The 18,923-nt window shown below is 40.2% G+C and overlaps 1 protein-coding gene across 2 annotated transcripts; it reads left to right on the forward strand.

Annotated features, from left to right (window-relative positions):
- Positions 1-1,664: 1,664 nt before the first annotated feature.
- Positions 1,665-18,382, forward strand: elovl1b (ELOVL fatty acid elongase 1b). Of its 2 annotated transcripts, none has more exons than XM_054602327.1 (8): positions 1,665-1,783; positions 15,860-15,962; positions 16,045-16,235; positions 16,445-16,525; positions 16,620-16,676; positions 16,769-16,874; positions 17,197-17,333; positions 17,570-18,382. In XM_054602327.1, the coding sequence occupies exons 2-8, from the start codon at positions 15,893-15,895 to the stop codon at positions 17,885-17,887; spliced, it is 960 nt and encodes a 319-aa protein (XP_054458302.1). In that variant the 5' UTR covers positions 1,665-1,783; positions 15,860-15,892; the 3' UTR covers positions 17,888-18,382. The 2 variants fall into 2 exon arrangements, with proteins under 2 accessions (XP_054458302.1, XP_054458303.1); XM_054602328.1 differs by lacking the exon at positions 1,665-1,783 and adding an exon at positions 12,291-12,480.
- The last annotated feature ends 541 nt before the right edge of the window (positions 18,383-18,923 follow it).

Consider the following 18,923-nt stretch of genomic DNA (forward strand, 5'->3'; position numbering starts at 1 on the left):
TGTTAAAGAGATAAATGTTCCAAGCAGGTAGCTCAGGCTGCTTTATATTGGGGCCCCCAGGGTCCAACACAACACGAATAAAACACAACAACATAAAGCTGAGACTCAAACGGAAAAAAGTAGGTTTGTATCGGACAATTATTCTGTTAGTCTGCGACAAACTGAATTACGTCTTTTCCTGGATGCCTTGCGGCACATTGCTCCCTCTCAAAGGTCGAGATGATAAGATTAAATTAAACTTTATTTATAACAAAGGAATTGCTGTGCACCAGTTGCAATGTCGTGTGAGTAGAGTGCAAATATACCGGCAAGCGTGGAGGGGCTCTTCTCCGAGCTGAGCCCAGATCGCCTATGATGGAAGCTCCCGTTGGCTGCTTGCATATGTGATCTGATTCTTTCAGTCAACATGTAAAGCTCATGACCATCGGTGAGGGTCGAAACATTGATGGACTGGTAAATCAACAGCTTTTCCTTTTGGCTCAGCTCCTTTTTCACCATAACGATGTGGCACAACGCCGGCATAAACACAGACGACGGCAATGTACCGCCTCTCTATTTCACGCGCCATTTTACACTCACTCATGAACAAGACCCCGAGATACACGAACTCCCTCGTCTGAGGCCGGAAACATTATGTTTTTGTGTTAAAATGTATTAAAATGTATTGTAATGTAAAGTATTGTGATATGTTGCGATGTTGTTGTGAATTGTTGTTGTCGTTTTGGTTTTGTCAAACGTTATTGTGCTTTGTGAATTGTTGAAATGTTTGACCCCCAGGGTCACAGGAGCTTTTAGTGTGTTCATTTGTTGCAAATATCATGGATATGGAGATCGTGTTAAAGGCTGGATTGGTAATCTTGAGAAACTAGCAAGAGTACGCTATATTTTTTAAATCATCAAACCGAAAAAACCCAGTCCAACTCTTTTCCAATGAAAGCAGCTAGCAGCACTAGCTTCCAGAGTTGCTAAATCTAGCGAGAAAGTCACCTACAAGGCCACTCCCCCAAAATTATAATTATAAAGTCACATCAAAAAAACACATCATAATGAACTTTAACATCTAACACAGCTATTGTTAGTCTTGGCAATTGTTAGGCTAACAGCTTGAGGAAGACTCCAATGAGGAGCATTCAGTGCACGGTCAGTATATGCACATGTGGGCAGGTAGACAGGTAGCCCATCCAATCATTACATACAGTTTTAATGAAATTATTATTTATTTATTTATTGTTAGAGAATTTGATTAATTGATTCCTGTTTGGATGTAATGAGAATTTCAAAAAATATATCAAAAAATATTTTGAAGCTTACCCACTCTGCCTTTAAATTGGCTGGGATTTGGGTATATATATATATATATATATTGGTTTAATATGATGCCAAATAAGATGCCTATTTACTCTCTTTATATCAAAGACCAAAATGTTGTGATATAATATACTGTAGCCTATTCCAGAGATTAGACAGGTCCACTCCCATCAGAAATAGCCTAATCCACACTCGCCAATTAACAGCCGAATAAATCCGTCAGAATAAAGCCGCAGCTGATCGATTTCACATCGGATCGATCACTGACATTTGATACAGTCGGTTGGTTAACTCCATATTAGGCGTCCAACTAACAGCGGTTCAGACATGACTCCACCTTTTTTTTTTTTTCTCCAGCTCCATCAAGTGGTTTGCGTCGAGAGGAAGATTCAAGCTGAAAGGAAGAGGAAGCGAACTTCTCACCGACGCGTGGTGATCAGCCCGCTATCGACATTTCCCGCAGCTTTTATTTCAAGTGAGTACTTTACAACACTGTTTGTGTGAACAGTTGAACTGAAACCAATACGTCGAGTTAGTTTAGTTAATCTCAGGTGCGTTTATATTTTATTTGGGTGGTGGTGGTGTTTGTGGTGTTTGCCAGTTTCCCGTAACGTCACATGGAGGTCTTATTCATTCAGGTGGATTATTTAGTCCTTTTTTCTTATGTCATTTGAATACATAAGGTAGACTTAAAAAACTCATTAGTTTTGCTGTAAATCTATAATTTTTGTGTTTTACGCAAATTTAGGTTAGGCGCGACTGTTGTGCCCACATGTGTTTCCCTTAAAAAAACGTGTGGTAGGAGATGAAATGTTGCACAATAATAAGCCTCCTTATTCTGGGCTATTTCTGGTGTCATCCTGTATCCGGCCGCTTCTCATCATTTGCACCTGTGCTGCGGACAAAGCGCTCATTGGCAGCCGGGACGGTCTCCTCACAGCGGGCTGTGTGAGCCTCACGTTTTGAAGGCAGATGGTTGAGCTGACTGTCATTTTTTGTTGTTGTTGTTGTTGTTGTTGTTGTTGTTGATGATTTGTAGCCGTCCAAACATGTTAATGGAGGTGGTGATGAGGACACATAGGTGTGTGTGTGTGTGTGTGTGTGTCTGTGTGTGTGTGTGTGTGTGGGTGGCTGTTTTAACAGGTAGGTGATGAATAATAGAAAATATATATTTTAATCCTATAGTCGATCAGAGGGGCAAGAAACGTTCCCTGCTGGCCAAATGTTATAACTGTATGTAACGGTTTCACTTTGAGCCACAGTGAACTCAGGTACATTTATGTGTCTTAAACATTATTTCGAGCTCTTGGTAGCTCCAGTTTTTGACTCAAATTTGAAAATGGGTCCAGTTTTATTTCCTCCAATCACAAATTTCTAAGTCAAATGGGTGTTTTCATAGTTTTTTTTTTTCTTTTAATAACTTTGGTAGCTGAGTTTTGTGTATTTAGGCTGCAATTATTGTGATTTGCCTGGGTCAAAGGTGATGGAAATATAATAATAATAATAATAATAATCAATCCTTTATTAGTCCCACAATGGGGAAATTATTTCTCTGCATTTAACCCATCCCGGAGGAGCAGTGGGCTGCAATGAAGCGCCCGGGGAGCAACTTGGGGTTAGGTGTCTCGCTCAAGGACACCTCGGCATGTTGCCGGTAGAGGGGTTTGAGCCACCAACCTTGTGGTTACGGGACAAGCTCTCTACCTCATGTGCCACAGCCGCACAGAGCATATATGCAACTTAATAAGTGCATACATATTTACATACATATTTTTTTTAGATTGTAGGATTTAGTTTCAGTAAAACCTGAGAAACATTTGATTCATTTGAGCAGCAGCAGCAGGAGGAGGAGGGGTTGAACTTTGGACCATTCTGATTCTGAGACGTGAGTAAATATTGACATTGTATCATGTATAAAGATAATATTTCCTCAGATTATTTTGTCAGCCGCCTTGATTGCTTGATTGAACAACATTAGTCATGTTCAACTCTCGTTTAATTTCGCCATTCTGGGAGAAAGACAGAACCACTATCTACCACACCTCGTTTATGCAATGCAGGATTGGGAAAGAGTACCGTGAGGCTAAAATTGTAGGTTTTTACCACTTAAGTAGGCATCATTTGAAATCTGAATATGATCCCGATAAAATAACACTGCTTCTTACAACTGATTCATGACATGTTAAGTTTACATGGCTACATTTTAATGGAACACATACAACACAATGCTTCAGTAGCTGTTTGCATATTGAGAACAATGATTAAAATATAACGTCTTTTATGTTTTCGCAAAAAATGCGGTTAATTCAAAATATGTTGAATCTTAGCTTCATGTTTTCTTGAACGCCTCCTGTTAGCTGGCCCTCATTGATGCTTTTGTACTCCGATGATGGCCTCTCAAGGTAGATTATGGTTCACCAGCTCTGTGTAGACATGTAAACATTAACCGTAACTAACGTCTGTGGGATGGAGACAAAGGGGCCTCAAGGTCAACCAGCCCAGGTGTACTTCTGATAGTAATGTAAACACTACAGCGGCATTTCGACTGGTAACGCTCCAAAGTCGCATACTATCATCATGTCAGCAGCCTCTAGTGTCAACACTCTTATTGAAGGACACGCATTTAGGGAGAGTTTCACCCGCTGGAAATGACATTGACTCTCTTCAAACCACGTGTTGTTTTTTTTTCCCACTAGAAACCGTTGCAGGCAGAGCCGGTAGTGTTTATGCAGCAGTTATACTTCAAACAGCGGACCAGTCACTGAGCAGCTGTAGTAAAGTGCTCTGCTAGGTAGTGGAAAAAATGTTAGTCATGCACATTTCCCTCATCACTTACTCCCAACCACTCATTGAGAAGAGTCAGTTTATTACTGTCACTGTCCACAAAGTCCGTCTTCAGTCCTTCCCCTGGGGTATTTAAAAACGTTTTAAGCCCAAGGTTGGGGACCTTTTCTTCATAATGGCAGCCTCTGGCAAACTGTAGAAAAGTCTCTCTTTACTTTTGATCTGAATGTTGTCCGTTTACTTGGTCCATGTCATTCTTGTACGTTGAATAATCTTTTAAAACAAGTCAGTTTGTGAGACCAAGGTTCAGATCAAGTTACCACTTCCTACCTTTATACCTAACATTCAGCATTTCATTTGGGCAAATGTAAGACTGCCAGTTAAGGATACTAAGCTACACCTTGTAGTTTAGCTTGACATTTTTATGTTTTCATATATATGAAACGTGTCTAGTGCAACTTTCAATTTCACCCAACCCCATACTCGCAGCATTTTAGTTTCATTGGATTTAAGGGACTTTTTCTACTTCAACAAGTGTGAGTTCATCATCTTGAAGTGAGACTCTGGTGTTGGTTTTCCCCATTTCTGTTCAATCCTGGGGCTTAATGTCTTACTTAATGTTTTACTGCTTTAACATGGTTTAACTTGCTCCTGTCTGAACAGCTGTGTCGGTGCATACAGCCAGTGTAAGACCTGGCTTTGTTATGCCCTTTTTAAATATGTCATCATGGCCTCAGAGATGACTCTGGCTGTGTGTTTTGACCAGCATGCCTGAAATGTTGCTACAAGTTAAGGTGTGTTTTTACTTTCATCAGTGGCTCCCTTTTTAAAAAAATTCTGTCCTGTAATTTACTACTTTGCCACCTGGGTAATATTTAATAATGTTTTTTTAATATTATCTGCTGTTCGCTTGCTTGTCTGCACAGCCATGAAAATATTTAACGGGATGTGGAAGTGTTGTTAAAACAGCTGCATCCTAATTTTTCTGGAAAGTGGACCAAAGGTCAGATCTTTTTTTTTTTTTTTTTTTTTTTTTTGGAGATAATCTGATTAGATGATGTCTGCACAACTGTTTTCTCTCTCTCTCTCTCTCTCTCTCTCTCTCTCTCTCTCTCTCTCTCTCTCTCTCTCTCTCTCTCTCTCTCTCTCTGTATGTGTGACATATTAGTCATCTCAGAAAATCCCTGTTGCATATTTACTGCAGTGGTTTCTCGTGTCACACGTGTTTGACACATTCAAGTGGACGTTCTTGTCATAGTAGAATCTTAGGTATTCTCAACAGGCATGAAGACTGTCATTCCAGTCGTGGTTGAGTTTTGCATAATCCCAACACGTCTACAGGACCTGTTCTAGACTTGCCCCGCATGTCAAGTCTGGAGCTGTTTTGCTGACTAGTTTTTGCACGTTGTCTCCCATGAGAAACCCACAAGGACACACCCTCGAGTGGGGGGAAAAAAAACTTTCAATGAGTGGAAAAAAAATTAATTTATTACACAAATCAGAGAGTCGCTTTTGGTTAATGGAAGTGAAACAGTATTACATATGGACTGTATTGTTCCTGCTTCTACTAAATACAAACCTACTCACTGTATCTAGTTTGACACGGTAATCATGATGGCAGTAAAGTTATATGCGAGGTGTTTACACTTGGGCTCAACATTCAGATATCCGTAGGTGGTTTGAGGAGAGACGAACTTTATGACCCTCCTAAGTAAATCCTGGTTAATTTCCTCATTGTTTATGGGTTTGATTGGAAATCCCCCTCAGATAATTAAACTGTCAGGATACTTCACACAGGGCTCCATTCAGAACTTGTACACTTTTTTTTTGGCACAGTATTGCCTCCCAATGTGCCATTTAAACATTGTACTATCCAAGTTCACTGTCAAGATCTCCATAAAACAGCTACGTCTCTAAAAAGAGAAGAAGGTAAGAAGTTGTCATACAGGTTTACAAAAAATATTTTGTTGTTCAATTTTTATGCAGTAGTTTCCATGGTTGTGTGCACTAAGTTATTGTTGACACTACAGGTGCCACTACATTTGGTTTAACCTCTAAAATGTATTAGATTGACTGAGCCGTTTGCTTATTACTTGTCTGCACAGTCAAGTTCTTTGCCTTTATTGATCTCCATGTTCTCAGATCTCAGTCATTTGCGTACGGTTTTATCATAACTGATGGGAAATGATAAATAAAACCTACGTTGTGTTAAACAGAATTGCCCTTCTTGTGTGGCCTAATCTGATTAGACGACAGCTGTAGCCGGACGCAGTATGTTTTCAGGTTGCCCATCCGTTACGTTCTCGTAAATGTAATATCTCAGAAAATTTGAAGGGAATTTCTTCAAATCTTGCACAAATGCTAAACTATACTCACGGTTGAACTGATCAGAATTTGTTGGTCAAAGGTCATTGTGACCTCACTAAACACATTTTTGGCCAGAACTCAAGAATTTATACATTTCTGATAAGATAAAATGTTGAAGTGATGAGATTTTGAAGGGACATGGATGTAAACGGCAACTTGACCGATTGGCAGAGGCGGTAATTCTAGTTCGTCCACAATCTGAATACATTTGATTCCGTTCATAAGGATGGGATGCAATATTGTTGTCGGTGGAAAGTTACAGTAATTTGAGTCGTCGGGACCTGCAGAGGGGGAGAGGGGGAGGAGGAGGAGGGAGGGAGGGAGGGAGGGAGGGAGGAAAGAAAGAGAATGAGACCAGTGTTGATCCTCCGGCCTGGTCTGAATACCTGCAGTTGTGATACTGCCCCCCCCCCCACACACACACACACACACACACACACACACACACACACACACACACACACACACACACACACACACACACACACACACACACACCCTCAGAAAAACACAATAAAGGGGGGAGGGTACAAACATGTCAGTGTTCAGACAAGTTTAGCAACATTCCTGTGCCGGAGGGCTAACAGCTTTTACTACTTAATCCTTTGGTTTTTTTAAGTTTGCTTATCTGAAATGTGTTTTTTTTATGGATACATTGCACTCTTATTTGTACATCCCCAGTATTCATTTTTATCATTCCACAAAATCTGCCATGCGTTGCTGGAAACTAATGGCCTCATTCAAATCTAGATGGTTATGCAATCACATTCGTAAGGACAAACTTTATTTTGATAATGCAATGTCAGCGGCCCGTGCAATATTATATTCAGACGCAGCAAAAGACAAGGTTGCAGAACAGACTTTGCCCCGTGACATTGCTTCTTAGAGAGAGGCCAAACAGGAATGTTTGCTGTAGTTTGAGGTCATTGAAGGGTCCATTCTCTGCTTGAGGGATGATTTTTCTTTTAAATTCAGTGTTGGGTAAACTTGAACACAAGTTATATGTCTGCATATAATAAGCCTTTTATTTATGCTAAATGTGTAAAGTGTCTACTTAACCTCAGAAAGGCTTCAATCCAATACTGGATTTTTTTAGGCTGTTCTACATTTCCCCCTTTTTTTCCCGCTTTACACAAACTACTCATTTTGTGAGCTTGAATTTGGTTACTGAAGATCTGTGATACACTTTACACAAATTCGATCATCATTTATTACAGCTGTAAAATAATCCCAACAAAGATGAAAGTGACAGCCGATACATACAGTACCAGTCAAAAGTTTGGACACACCTTCTCATTCAATGGTTTATCTTTTTTCTTTTTTTTCTTTTTTCTACATTGTAGATTAATATTGAAGACATCCAAACTATGAAGGAACACATATGGAATTATGTGGTAAACAAACAAATGCTCAACAAACCAGAATATGTTTTATATTTTAGATTCTTCAAAGTAGTTGAATGAGAAGGTGTGTCCAAACTTTTGACTGGTACTGTATATTCTGAAATAGTCACTGAAAAAAAAACATCATTTATATAAACACTAATTTAAATAAATGAATAAAAAGTCAAAAATTTGAATCAGTAGTTCCTGAAGGATATTTTCCAGCAGCATTGCTTAAGTGTTATTTATTAAGGTTAATTTTGCACCGCTGGAAGATATTTAGCGTGTCTGCTGACAGAAGAAGAGCTATTTGTACAGTTGTAGGTGTCGGATTACATTTTAATAAAATGCTTCAAGGTGTCTTGCCTCTCCTCCTCCTCCTCCTCCTCCTCTCTCCTGTACTTCTACTCTGCCTCTTTCCTCTCTCTCCTGTCCTCATCTCACCTTTTTTCCCCCATACTTTCCTGTCTCCCTTGTGTTACTTGTTGTCCTGTCTAATAATGGCATACATGAAGTATAGTACTTACTTACTTAGCAACATACATGGGTGAAATCTAAAAAAGGCTGACTCCTGCTAAGCATTTTCACATACAAGACACAAACTAACCTCATCTTCATCGTGACCATCATCAGCCTCTTATTTTTTCTAACAATCAGTTTACCAAACTCCTCTAAAAAACAATGTCTTATACAACAATAATGAAAAGAAGAGTCATGCTTTGAGGACATTTGTGGAGATGATTGATGTCCCTAATTGTTAATCGCTGAAGTAGCTGTTGCCACATTACAAACAAGTTTAGTTTAACTAATTAAATCATAGCAGAAAATATTCCGTGGTAAAAACCCACGTTGTGTAGACATAGGCCTAAGGTTATAATTATTAATAAACTGTGAGTTTGAGCTTATCTTTGCTCCTGTTTTTCCACTTCAGGAACACCCAATAACACGCATCATGTTCTGCATCATCTCTACTCCTTTGCTTCTACAAATGACATTTATTAGTTAACAGTAATAAGCAAGAACAGATTATGATTTTTTTTCTATTTAATCATTTATTTTGCTCCTCCAACATAAATATGACAGGGACTGAACTGTTGCCAAGCAACACATAAACATTTTCCTAATCACTAGCTAGCTACTTTGCGTAGGTACTCACGCTACTTGTCTCTACTTGTATGATGTACGTTTCCACTTATTGAACAATCAGTGAAATGAGAGTCTGTTGGGAGTGGCTTTGGTGGCATGTGTGATTCTGGTAAGTTTCTTTCCCTTAATGGTTGTTCCGTAACTCATTATTAATCACAATTCACATCTTAGTCGCTCTTGTTTTTAAACTTCTTTTACTCCCACCTATTGCATGACCTCCCTCACCTCAGACTGTGTTTGTAGAGCAGTGGTTCTCCATCTGAATCTGAACATTTGTGTCATTTGCACATCTGTCACAGTCGGTTTACTCAATGAGGAATGGCGCTCTACCAGAAGTTCCCCGTTGCTGCCTGTTCTGCTTTTCCCTAATTTTGTCTGATGTCATGTGAGCACACCTGGAGGTCTGCACTGAAGAGTCCCGGCCTCTTTCTTTCCCTTCGTACTCTTTTGATGACCATTCATGTTATTTGAACATGCAAATGCTATTTGTTGAAATATGTATATCTTTGCGGTTAAAAGTGTGTTACAATATAGATGGATTACTACTGTTAATGTATTTAATGGTTGTTAGAACGCCATTAAAGTGGAGTAATGTATAAATAGTTAATGCGTTAATTAAAGTTTCAAAAATCACAGTGCTGGGGCCATGTAATCTCTCTTGTCCAGTTAAATTATAGGTTGGAACTAGCTCTCGTATAAAGACAAAAAACAGACTGCGGAACTATGAAATTGTCTGGGGATGTTAGATTTCTAATCATCACCTGTCCTCAAAATGTTTGCCATGGGGGAGATTGTACGTCCATTTGATACAGCTCTTTTCATCTCTGTTATATTGAGACACAATTCTATCAGACATATTATAAAGAGATAACCCGGGGCCCAGGGGACAGTGCTACCTCAATAAACATTGGCATAACATTGTCAGTTCTGAGCCGAACCACTTCAATAATAACTTGAAATACCCATTCGGTCTTATCTTGCTTTTCAGAGCAGCATCATTTGTTGACAAAGGATATTTTTTCACATTGAATAGCTTGACCTGAGATTTGTACCCTGACAGCAAAGTCAGACTCCTCACACGGGGGTGTGACATGCTGGTGGAAATATCTGGGAGACTTGCGCTCAGCCACACTGTTATAATGCAGCTGCTGCACACTTGTTCCTTCTCTAACACTTTCCAAGTCACCAGATCATGCATTGGGATTATTTACTGTTTTTTTATTAACCAAGATCATCATTAGTTTAGAATAAACCTTTTTTTCAATAGAGTTCATTTGATGTTACTCTTATGCATTTAAAGATAAAGTTATAGATTGATTTCTCATCTTAAATTGACACATTCATTTTGTTTGGCACTGCTCATCTATAACACCTAAATTGAACTCATGTTTTATTTCTATGGTTGAACTCATTGATTTTGAAGTCACTCCCACCTTTTATTTCCCACTTTCAGCTGTTATGATGACAAATTCGGGGTTAAAAAGATGTAAAAATGTGTCCAATGCATAAACAACTAAGTTACCGTCAGTCATTCATGCACTTGAGTGACATCACTTTTCTGTAAATACAACATGTGTAGTTGTGAACATTTTTGATTAAATTCAATTGACTTAGTACATGTTTATTTTTCAGGTTTTGGTATTAACTTTGGTAAATCCACCTAATACTAAATAGCCAGGACTTTTGCTCTCAGGTTTACTATGTCTAACTCTCACTCTGTCTAGCATGGCTTGTTTTGCTCGGATGGAGTCTCTCTCAGACTTTGTAAACCACCGTTATTTGCACTTGGGGTGTTTCACAGAGGACGACTATCATGTTTGAAATGGCTCCGTCACTGACTATAGCAGAGAAAGCTGATTTATTTTGTTGTCAGGTGTGTTTTGGTATTTGGAGGAGGGGCTAGAAATGCACTGGAGCGCTGCCACCACCCCTCCCATCCCCCGCAGGAGCCTAGTGACTGGGTAAAACCGGCCCAGCCAATCAGATACAGTGACAAGATCCCAAGATTCCAGATGTTTGTGATTTGTAGGGCAAAGTTCAGCTAGTATGACATCATGCAATATGCTTTGAATAGCAATTACAGAATTCTGGGGTTCTTATCACTGTTTTACTCATTTTACTAACAAGCAAATTTCTCAGCACAATCTGACTTTGCAGGGACATTTCTGTAATAGCCTGCAATAGTGAATGCTGCCTTGTTCATTGATGTACATGGGTGACTTGTTCTCTGAAACTCTTATTGTGTCTGTGGTTTCATCAGACCACACTGATAACTTCTTATGTTATCAGTGTATGCAAATCTAAAGAAGTTATGCCATTTACCTGCCGCCAAAGGGAGTAAAATGATTCCTCAGCATAAAATGAAATGACGACAATTGCAATTATGTTTTGTTCCTCTCTTTGGAATGAATGGGTATGGCAGTAAGATCAGAGTAAGTGATATCCTATCTCGATCAAAACCTCCCTTTGCATCACACGCCAAGGAATGTTTAAGCATTATCGTATGAGTCACGTTTTCTCCTTGCAGCGTTCCTTTTGGTCTGCCATTAGCCTCCCTCTCCAACCCTGAGCAAACATCAGGCTTTTATGGCCGTCTATGATGCTTCCTAGCTTGAATGTAATCTTTTTTTCCCCCTCCATCATCACTCCTACTCTAGTTATTGCGTAGGAGTTTATTAAGCGGGCATGTTGCCAAATATTAAGCAGCAGTCAAACAATAGAAATAAATGCAGCTACTACCGACTTATTCCAGGCATTATTTCGCCATGACATCGATTGTCTCCTAACACAGAGCGAAAACATGGATGCTAGTTTTGCATTATGGGTGTTGGCTGGGTCGAGAGCCAATACAGGGTAACAATGGACCCTTTCATGATAACAGAGTGTCCTCTGATTTCTTGCCTGCTGCCTGTGAATAATATTATCAGCCCACCCCTCAGCGGAAAAACGTACAGGGCGACTCCAGAGTCGTGTGTCGTTTATGTGTTTACGTGGGGAGGGGGGGGGGGGATTAGGAGAGGAAAAAGGGTGGGTGGGTGGTTGGTCGGGTGGGTTGGGGCATCTCAGGCTTGTTGAATTCAGGGCGGTGGTCACAAAGCAGCAACTTAAGTCGATGCCGTGGGTTGAGATAGGGGCCATCTCTCTCTCGCCCCAGTTGTTCTCCGTCTCGGCGCTCGCTCTCTCCGGCTCAGCCTCTTCCCCCTCCCTCTCCTTCTGTGAGCGAGTTATTCATCCACTGTGTCAGTCAGAGAGGGTGGGGATTTGGAAGACTGCTGTACCAGTCACACTTTGTCAGTTTACACTCTCATTCCCTTACCCCATCTCTCTCTCTCTCTTTCTCTCTGTCTCTCCCTGCTCTTCTCTTTTCTCTCTTTGCTGCTGCCTGCCTTCCTGCCCGTCCTTGTAGTTTTACAGAGAGGCTTTGCCTTCCTGTGAAAGAAGAATCCACATTGGCTTTTGATGATTTTAAGAGGAAAATTCTAGTCTCAACGAGGTAAGCTGCATATGGTTACATAGAAGGTGAACTAACATACCAACTAACTGACTAACTCCACCCACATGTTGAGCAGATCAGGGTTTTTGTTGCGTTTTCAATCAGGGAGTGTTCTGTTCACTTGGTGTTTGAGTTTATCAGGCTGTGGTGGTTAAAGTGTCCTTTTTATAACGGATATGTTGCTGTGAGTAACGGGTTCCTGTCTGCTCCCTTGTCAGTTTTTTTTTATTTTTTTAGGTTCATCATTAACTTCTACCTCGTGACTGTGAGCTCCCTTTTTCCATCCCTATGATTCATTGACTTGGCTCACATAGGAAATGTTTCCCATCCCTTTCCACTCTATATCATCTTTGTAGATGTCAACCAGCCATGCTGTTGTCAAGGCAATCTAAAAGAGTAACATAAGGAGGACATGCAAAAGGAGTAACTGTGTGTTTTATGTAAAACATTTGATTTCCGTTTGTTCACAAGAGCGGGCTTGTGTAGCTCCGGGCTGTACATTTTCAACATTCCTCTTGAGAGGTGACAGACGTCATAGCCTAAAGGTAGCGTGGTGCTCAAGTGGTCATGTGACTGAAGCTAAATTGCCTCACTCCCTCATTGTAATAATACACCACTGTGTGGACCCCTCTCACAGTTATCCAGAAGTTCCTGCCATCTTGTGGAATCACTGCTAGTATTGTTGATCTGGCTGACCAGAGCTGAAGGTTCAACAGTGGAGTTCAGTTGACCAGTTTATACTACTGGTTCAAATTCTTATGTTACACATAAACCCCTTAATTGGTGGAGATTAAAATCTGTTAAGATTATGTTTGAGGTCACTGATGAGAAGATGCAGGAAATGGCCTGAAGCGTCAGAGCAGTGATGTGCATTAACTGCTGTTGGTTGCTCTTGTAAAATGTTCTTTTCCTTTTAATGGCCAGATCTGTGGTTTCACTAAGCTGGGACTTCTTTTTCAATTTTCTTAAAACTTCTATTTTCATCTGGGATTTAAAGATACAGAAATATTGCTTCCTTTTCCTTCTCAGTGTTCATGATCATAAGACTATCCTCCTGACTCGCACAATCAGTTTTGTATTCTCGTCACAAGTTGCTTGTTCATACAGCAGTTTGAACATGAAAACTGAGAGATTGCGATAACTTGTATTCAAAAAAGCAAATCCTACATCTCTAATTGTAGGGTTTCTGTGCACTGTTGCAGTGTCAACGACATAATTTGATTGAACTAGCTTTTGGTGTCAAAAAACTAAATCTATTTTTTCATTTATACAAACCTACACTCAATTATTTAATGAATTACCAACATTTGGGCTATAAGAACTCAAATTATGAATTCAAATTCTAAGCCATGTGACGCGGTGTTACAATAAACTAGACATTATCACTAACCTGACCTGATGGTCACCTGATCAACGTAACTGTTCAGCATTTTTCCTCAGAACAAGACTCTACACAACAGACACGATGGTACTCTTGTTGAAATGTGAGGCGCCTCATCGTGGCTTCAAAAACAACCACAGCGTTTTGCATAAGAGTTTATTGAAATGTCATGTATCTGATCTGCTGTACAACACTTTTTGCGATAATGTCGAGCGGCTGCAAGGACACAAAACTCCAGTTAAAGTTTACACCATATTGACTAAAGGAAGCTACGTCAGCAGTGCAGGTGTTACAAATTGGTCTGGAATGCCGGACTGTATCACCTGGAAGCTCAACAAGAAGATCGAACAGAAAGATACTTGCTCTGTTGACATTGCTTTGTGGTTAACAATGGAAAAGCCCTGAGGTGAACAAACTGTAAGGGTGAATCTGAAAAGGAAGATGATATAATCTGTATTCACGGTAGATGTGTGACGTTCAGAATCCGTTTCAACTTTTGACACAGTTGATGCACAAAATATGAACCTAAGCAGATCAAGGGCTGTTATATACAATATTTTTGGGGTTTACAGCTCAGTATCTGTGTGGCTTTTTTATTTTTTATTTGTGCCTTCAGTGCCAGTTAGTCCTTGGAGATGTAAGATCATGTGTTCTACATGCATCGCCTTGAAGCATTCAGTGAGTCAGTTGCAGACTGGAGCAGCCTTGAAAACAAATATGTGCAGATTACCGATCCTGTTTGACATCATGTGATAACACACAGCATTTAAAAACATCCTTAAACTTGGATCCAGCTCAGTTTTGGAAAAATGCATATGTGTAGTTGACAATTAAATATATTTTACTGTATCCTCTGATGTGGTTTACCTGAGCATCACCTCTGTGAACTCCACTCCCCGCCTGCCCTTCATTCCACAACACGAGATAATCGTTTGTTAATTATATTGGTTTAAGGCGGACTGTTCTTTAGGCCTCAGGCAGTGAAAACTCTTGAGCATTTCAGATTGTACAACAATAGCGTGGTGAGAGAGGGCCGCACCCTGCATGTCCTCTTCTTTGTGAATACACTTTACAGTTTACACTTGATATGGTAAGACTTTTGTCAACGGGAACATTTGCAGGTCAGAAAACCATAGCAACATTCACGTGTGAACGTATTTGTAGTCAAACCGATAGATTCAGTTTGCAGTGGTAGGTCTCCATAACATTCTTGTTGCTACATAACAAGAAAAAAAAACACCTGTTAGTTTAAGGAACTTGGATGACAATGACAGGGTTCTGCGCTTTGTGTTTTTTAGTTCAGTGATCAGGAACTTTCCCTTGTTTTGTTCCCAGTTGGGTGCATTTGAGGCGAGCAGTTTGTTTGTATGCATGAGTCCTTAAGTCAAGACACAAAACCCAGCCAGTAGAGTGCCGCCCTACTGTGGGATGAGTTCCCTTGTAGCACCTCCTCTCCGATATCAGCCCATGTCTGTTGAGCATCCTGGTATTTTTGTTGGGACTGTTTGTTTGGGGAGAGATGAGCTGCTGCGTCCGGATAATTGCATTTCAGTCCAGCTGAATTGGGAAATGCTCCGAAATTATCCTCATTGACCAAAGAACCCAGCAATGAATAAGACATGTGCTTTGTTGTAGTATTCATGTTATCCATTCGTGAATGAGAAAGCGATTTGGATTTTTTGTTTTATATCTCAGGAAATGTCACTGTCTAGGAAAAGTGAACCACTTTCTTAAGGTTCCAAACAGATGGTAAGGATAATGATAAGTTTTAGCTACTTTAACACGTCCAAAAATACTACATCTGGATTGAGAGGACGTGTTCAAGATGTGCAACCTTTATTGAGTTTGGAAAACTAAAAGAAAATCCAAAAAATAGTTTTCTTGAATTGAGTGATATCTCACTCTTTGAATTTCTGTTATGGGTGTGGTAGAGGGATTTCTGCAGTGTTTGGCCTTGACAAGATAAAAGTAACAATGAGCTTGTTGTTTTTTTTGCAGATAATTTGGTCACAACAATTCAAGTCGGCAGCCATGCTTCGAGAGATGCAGGAGGTTGGCTCGCATGCCATGGATATCTACAACTACCTCTTGGCAGGAATCGGTAGGTGACTTAGCTAAAGTAAATACTAAAGATCACTCTGTAGTTTGTTTTATAATGTATTGTCTTTTTTTCTATTCTGTAGATCCACGGCTGAAGGAATATCCACTGATGCAGACTCCTCTTCCCATGTCTGCTATATTGCTGTCTTACCTCTTCTTTGTAATGTACTTTGGACCGCGCATGATGGCCAATCGCAAGCCCTTCCAGCTTAAGGAAGCTATGATAGTCTACAACTTCACGCTAGTGGCACTGTCAATAATCATCGTCTACGAAGTAAGACACTGTTACTTAAAGTCTCCAACATTTAAAGACTTGTCAATTATTAACTTTTTACACATTTTGAACATTTCATGTTACATACAGCGCGGCTCTCCGAATGGAAAGTGGCTTAATTTGTGTAGTTATCTTTGAATTTATATCTGTAAGGATCTTACTCTAGCAATGACCACAAACCAAGTAAATCAAATCTTCTTGTAATTCAGTTCCTGATGTCTGGTTGGACCACAACATATACCTGGCGATGTGACCCAGTCGATACGTCCGACAGTCCTGAAGCACTTCGGGTAAGCCCCCTCTTACTTCTCAATCCTTATGCCATACTTGATTTAATATAAAGTAAAATGAAAATTTAACAAAGTCTTTTTCCCTCCTCATCAGATGGTCCGAGTGGCCTGGCTCTTCTGGTTCTCCAAGATTATTGAGCTCATCGACACGGTACGCTAAGTCTTTTCTTTGACTCACATTGATGTTCAGTTTTGGTCGCCGTAGCTTAGCTTTAACTGATCAATATCCTCTTTTTCGGTCAGGTCTTCTTTGTGTTGCGGAAAAAGCACGGGCAGGTGACCTTCCTGCACATCTTCCACCACTCCTTCATGCCCTGGACCTGGTGGTGGGGAATTGTCTATGCTCCTGGTGAGTACACATTAACAAAAATCTTGATTTGCCAAAGACTTTGAAAATGATTAATGGATGACCAATAGCAACCACAACCACATCCTGTTAACCAATCTTGTGGATGTTGACCTGTTCAATCAGCAGCACTGTCCTCCGCTTGGCTTTTGCTCTTGTTTTGTAAAGATACCTTGTGCAGGCTACCTGGATAGAGATCTGAGAGACAATGATTAACCAAGAGCCTCTGACCTTGCAAGAAAAATCAAGAATGTAGAGACTTTTTACTCAGTTCTTCAGCTACTTTAAGTTTGCCTAATGCTGTTTTGTGATTATTAACCCTCAGGTGGAATGGGATCTTTCCATGCCATGGTGAATTCCACCGTCCACATCATCATGTATTTCTACTACGGCCTTTCTGCTGCTGGACCACGCTTCCAGAAGTTTTTGTGGTGGAAGAAGTACATGACTGCCATCCAGCTGGTAGGAACACCCTATACTCTGCAGATCTCTGTGTTGTTCGTTTCATCATACATTTTTAATTTGAACTTAGCTACTCGGCTTCAGGGATCAGCTCAAGGACAGCATGAGAGCCTTGCTCAGCGTTTTAAACTGCTAAAGTCTTTCTTTTTAATTTAATGTCTCTGCTCCAAAGGCTTCAAGACAAATTCAACATTTATTTAAAGTAAGTGTTGGCTGACTCCTTGTTTCTTCAACAGATCCAGTTTGTCCTGGTATCTCTCCACGCTACCCAGTATTACTTCATGGACAGCTGCGACTACCAGTTTCCCATGATCCTCCACCTCATCTGGATATACGGAACCTTCTTCTTCGTGCTCTTCTCCAACTTCTGGATCCAGGCTTACGTGAAGGGCAAGCGCTTGCCGAAACAGGATGTTAATCAGTGTCAGAACGGCACAGCTGTCTATAGCAACGGCAAGCACCACGAGAACGGCATCAACCACGGCGCCAGCAACGGCTCCGCTCGCCAAGAGAACGGAAGCAGCAGTCATTTGAGCAAGATGAAGAAAGCTTAGGACCTCTGGAAGGAAACACCCAAGAAGTATGACCAAGTGAACCTATTAAAACTACTACGGATTCCAAAGATAGTTTTGGATGTGTTTCTTTTCCTGCTATTAGATTTAAACACAACAAATGGGGAAATGACGTTGTCAATGATTTCCACAGTTTGGCTCCAAAAATGTTTTGGTTGGAAAACAATTTATGGAACAAAAATGTATGAAGAGAAGATGTTTTGACCAAAATATTATCTTCACTGATGTGGCAACAACCTCCTAGTTGCGTATCGCTCGTGTGGCCTTTCACCCACCTGCCTTCACTACTTCTCTGACCCCCACATCGCACTGACCTCCCCCTGTTGACAGATAACTGTACAGTTTCTATCAAACTTGAAAATACTTTTTGTAAATAGTTTTACAGCAAAAAAACAAACTAATTTGTATTGGTTTAGACTTTCTAAATTTTGTTATATTGTGTATTTAAAAATTAAATGCCAATAAACTCAATTTTGAAATACATTATACATTTTGTGCGTCAGTATTTTCACTTTCAGAATAAGCACTTTCTGTATGTGTCACTTGCCCAAAAGGTTTTTAGTTCAAGTTTTCAGGGCTTTGGGGAAGGACTGCTGTGTTGCAACAAAGAAAAGTATTTGCATCGCTTGCTGAAGCCTCTTGTCTTGACCATCTCAAGTATGTAGAGCAAGTAGGAGTTAAACAGGAGCCCCATTCTGCTTTGTCTGAAAAAAATCCATAGTTAAGAGGCAGAGAGAAAGAAAGCATCCTGCAGACCCCACCCCTATCAACCACGCTCTGGGTTCATCGGGTTCAGAAATTTCGATCATACTAGCACTCAGAGAAAATTATGTCTTTACATCCATTCAGCCTGAAAATGGATGCAAGCTGAAAAAACCACAGATCCAGAACATTAAATGGTTGCTTTGTTTTATAGGCTGGAACAGGGAGCTTTTCTTTATTTGCACCACACCAAATCAAAACTGTAAATGAACCCTCCTTTCAAGTTGCTTTTTTATTTGATTGCATTATATTATAT

The sequence above is a fragment of the Anoplopoma fimbria genome, chromosome 8, assembly GCF_027596085.1.
Source record: "Anoplopoma fimbria isolate UVic2021 breed Golden Eagle Sablefish chromosome 8, Afim_UVic_2022, whole genome shotgun sequence".
In the NCBI taxonomy this organism is placed as follows: domain Eukaryota; kingdom Metazoa; phylum Chordata; class Actinopteri; order Perciformes; family Anoplopomatidae; genus Anoplopoma; species Anoplopoma fimbria.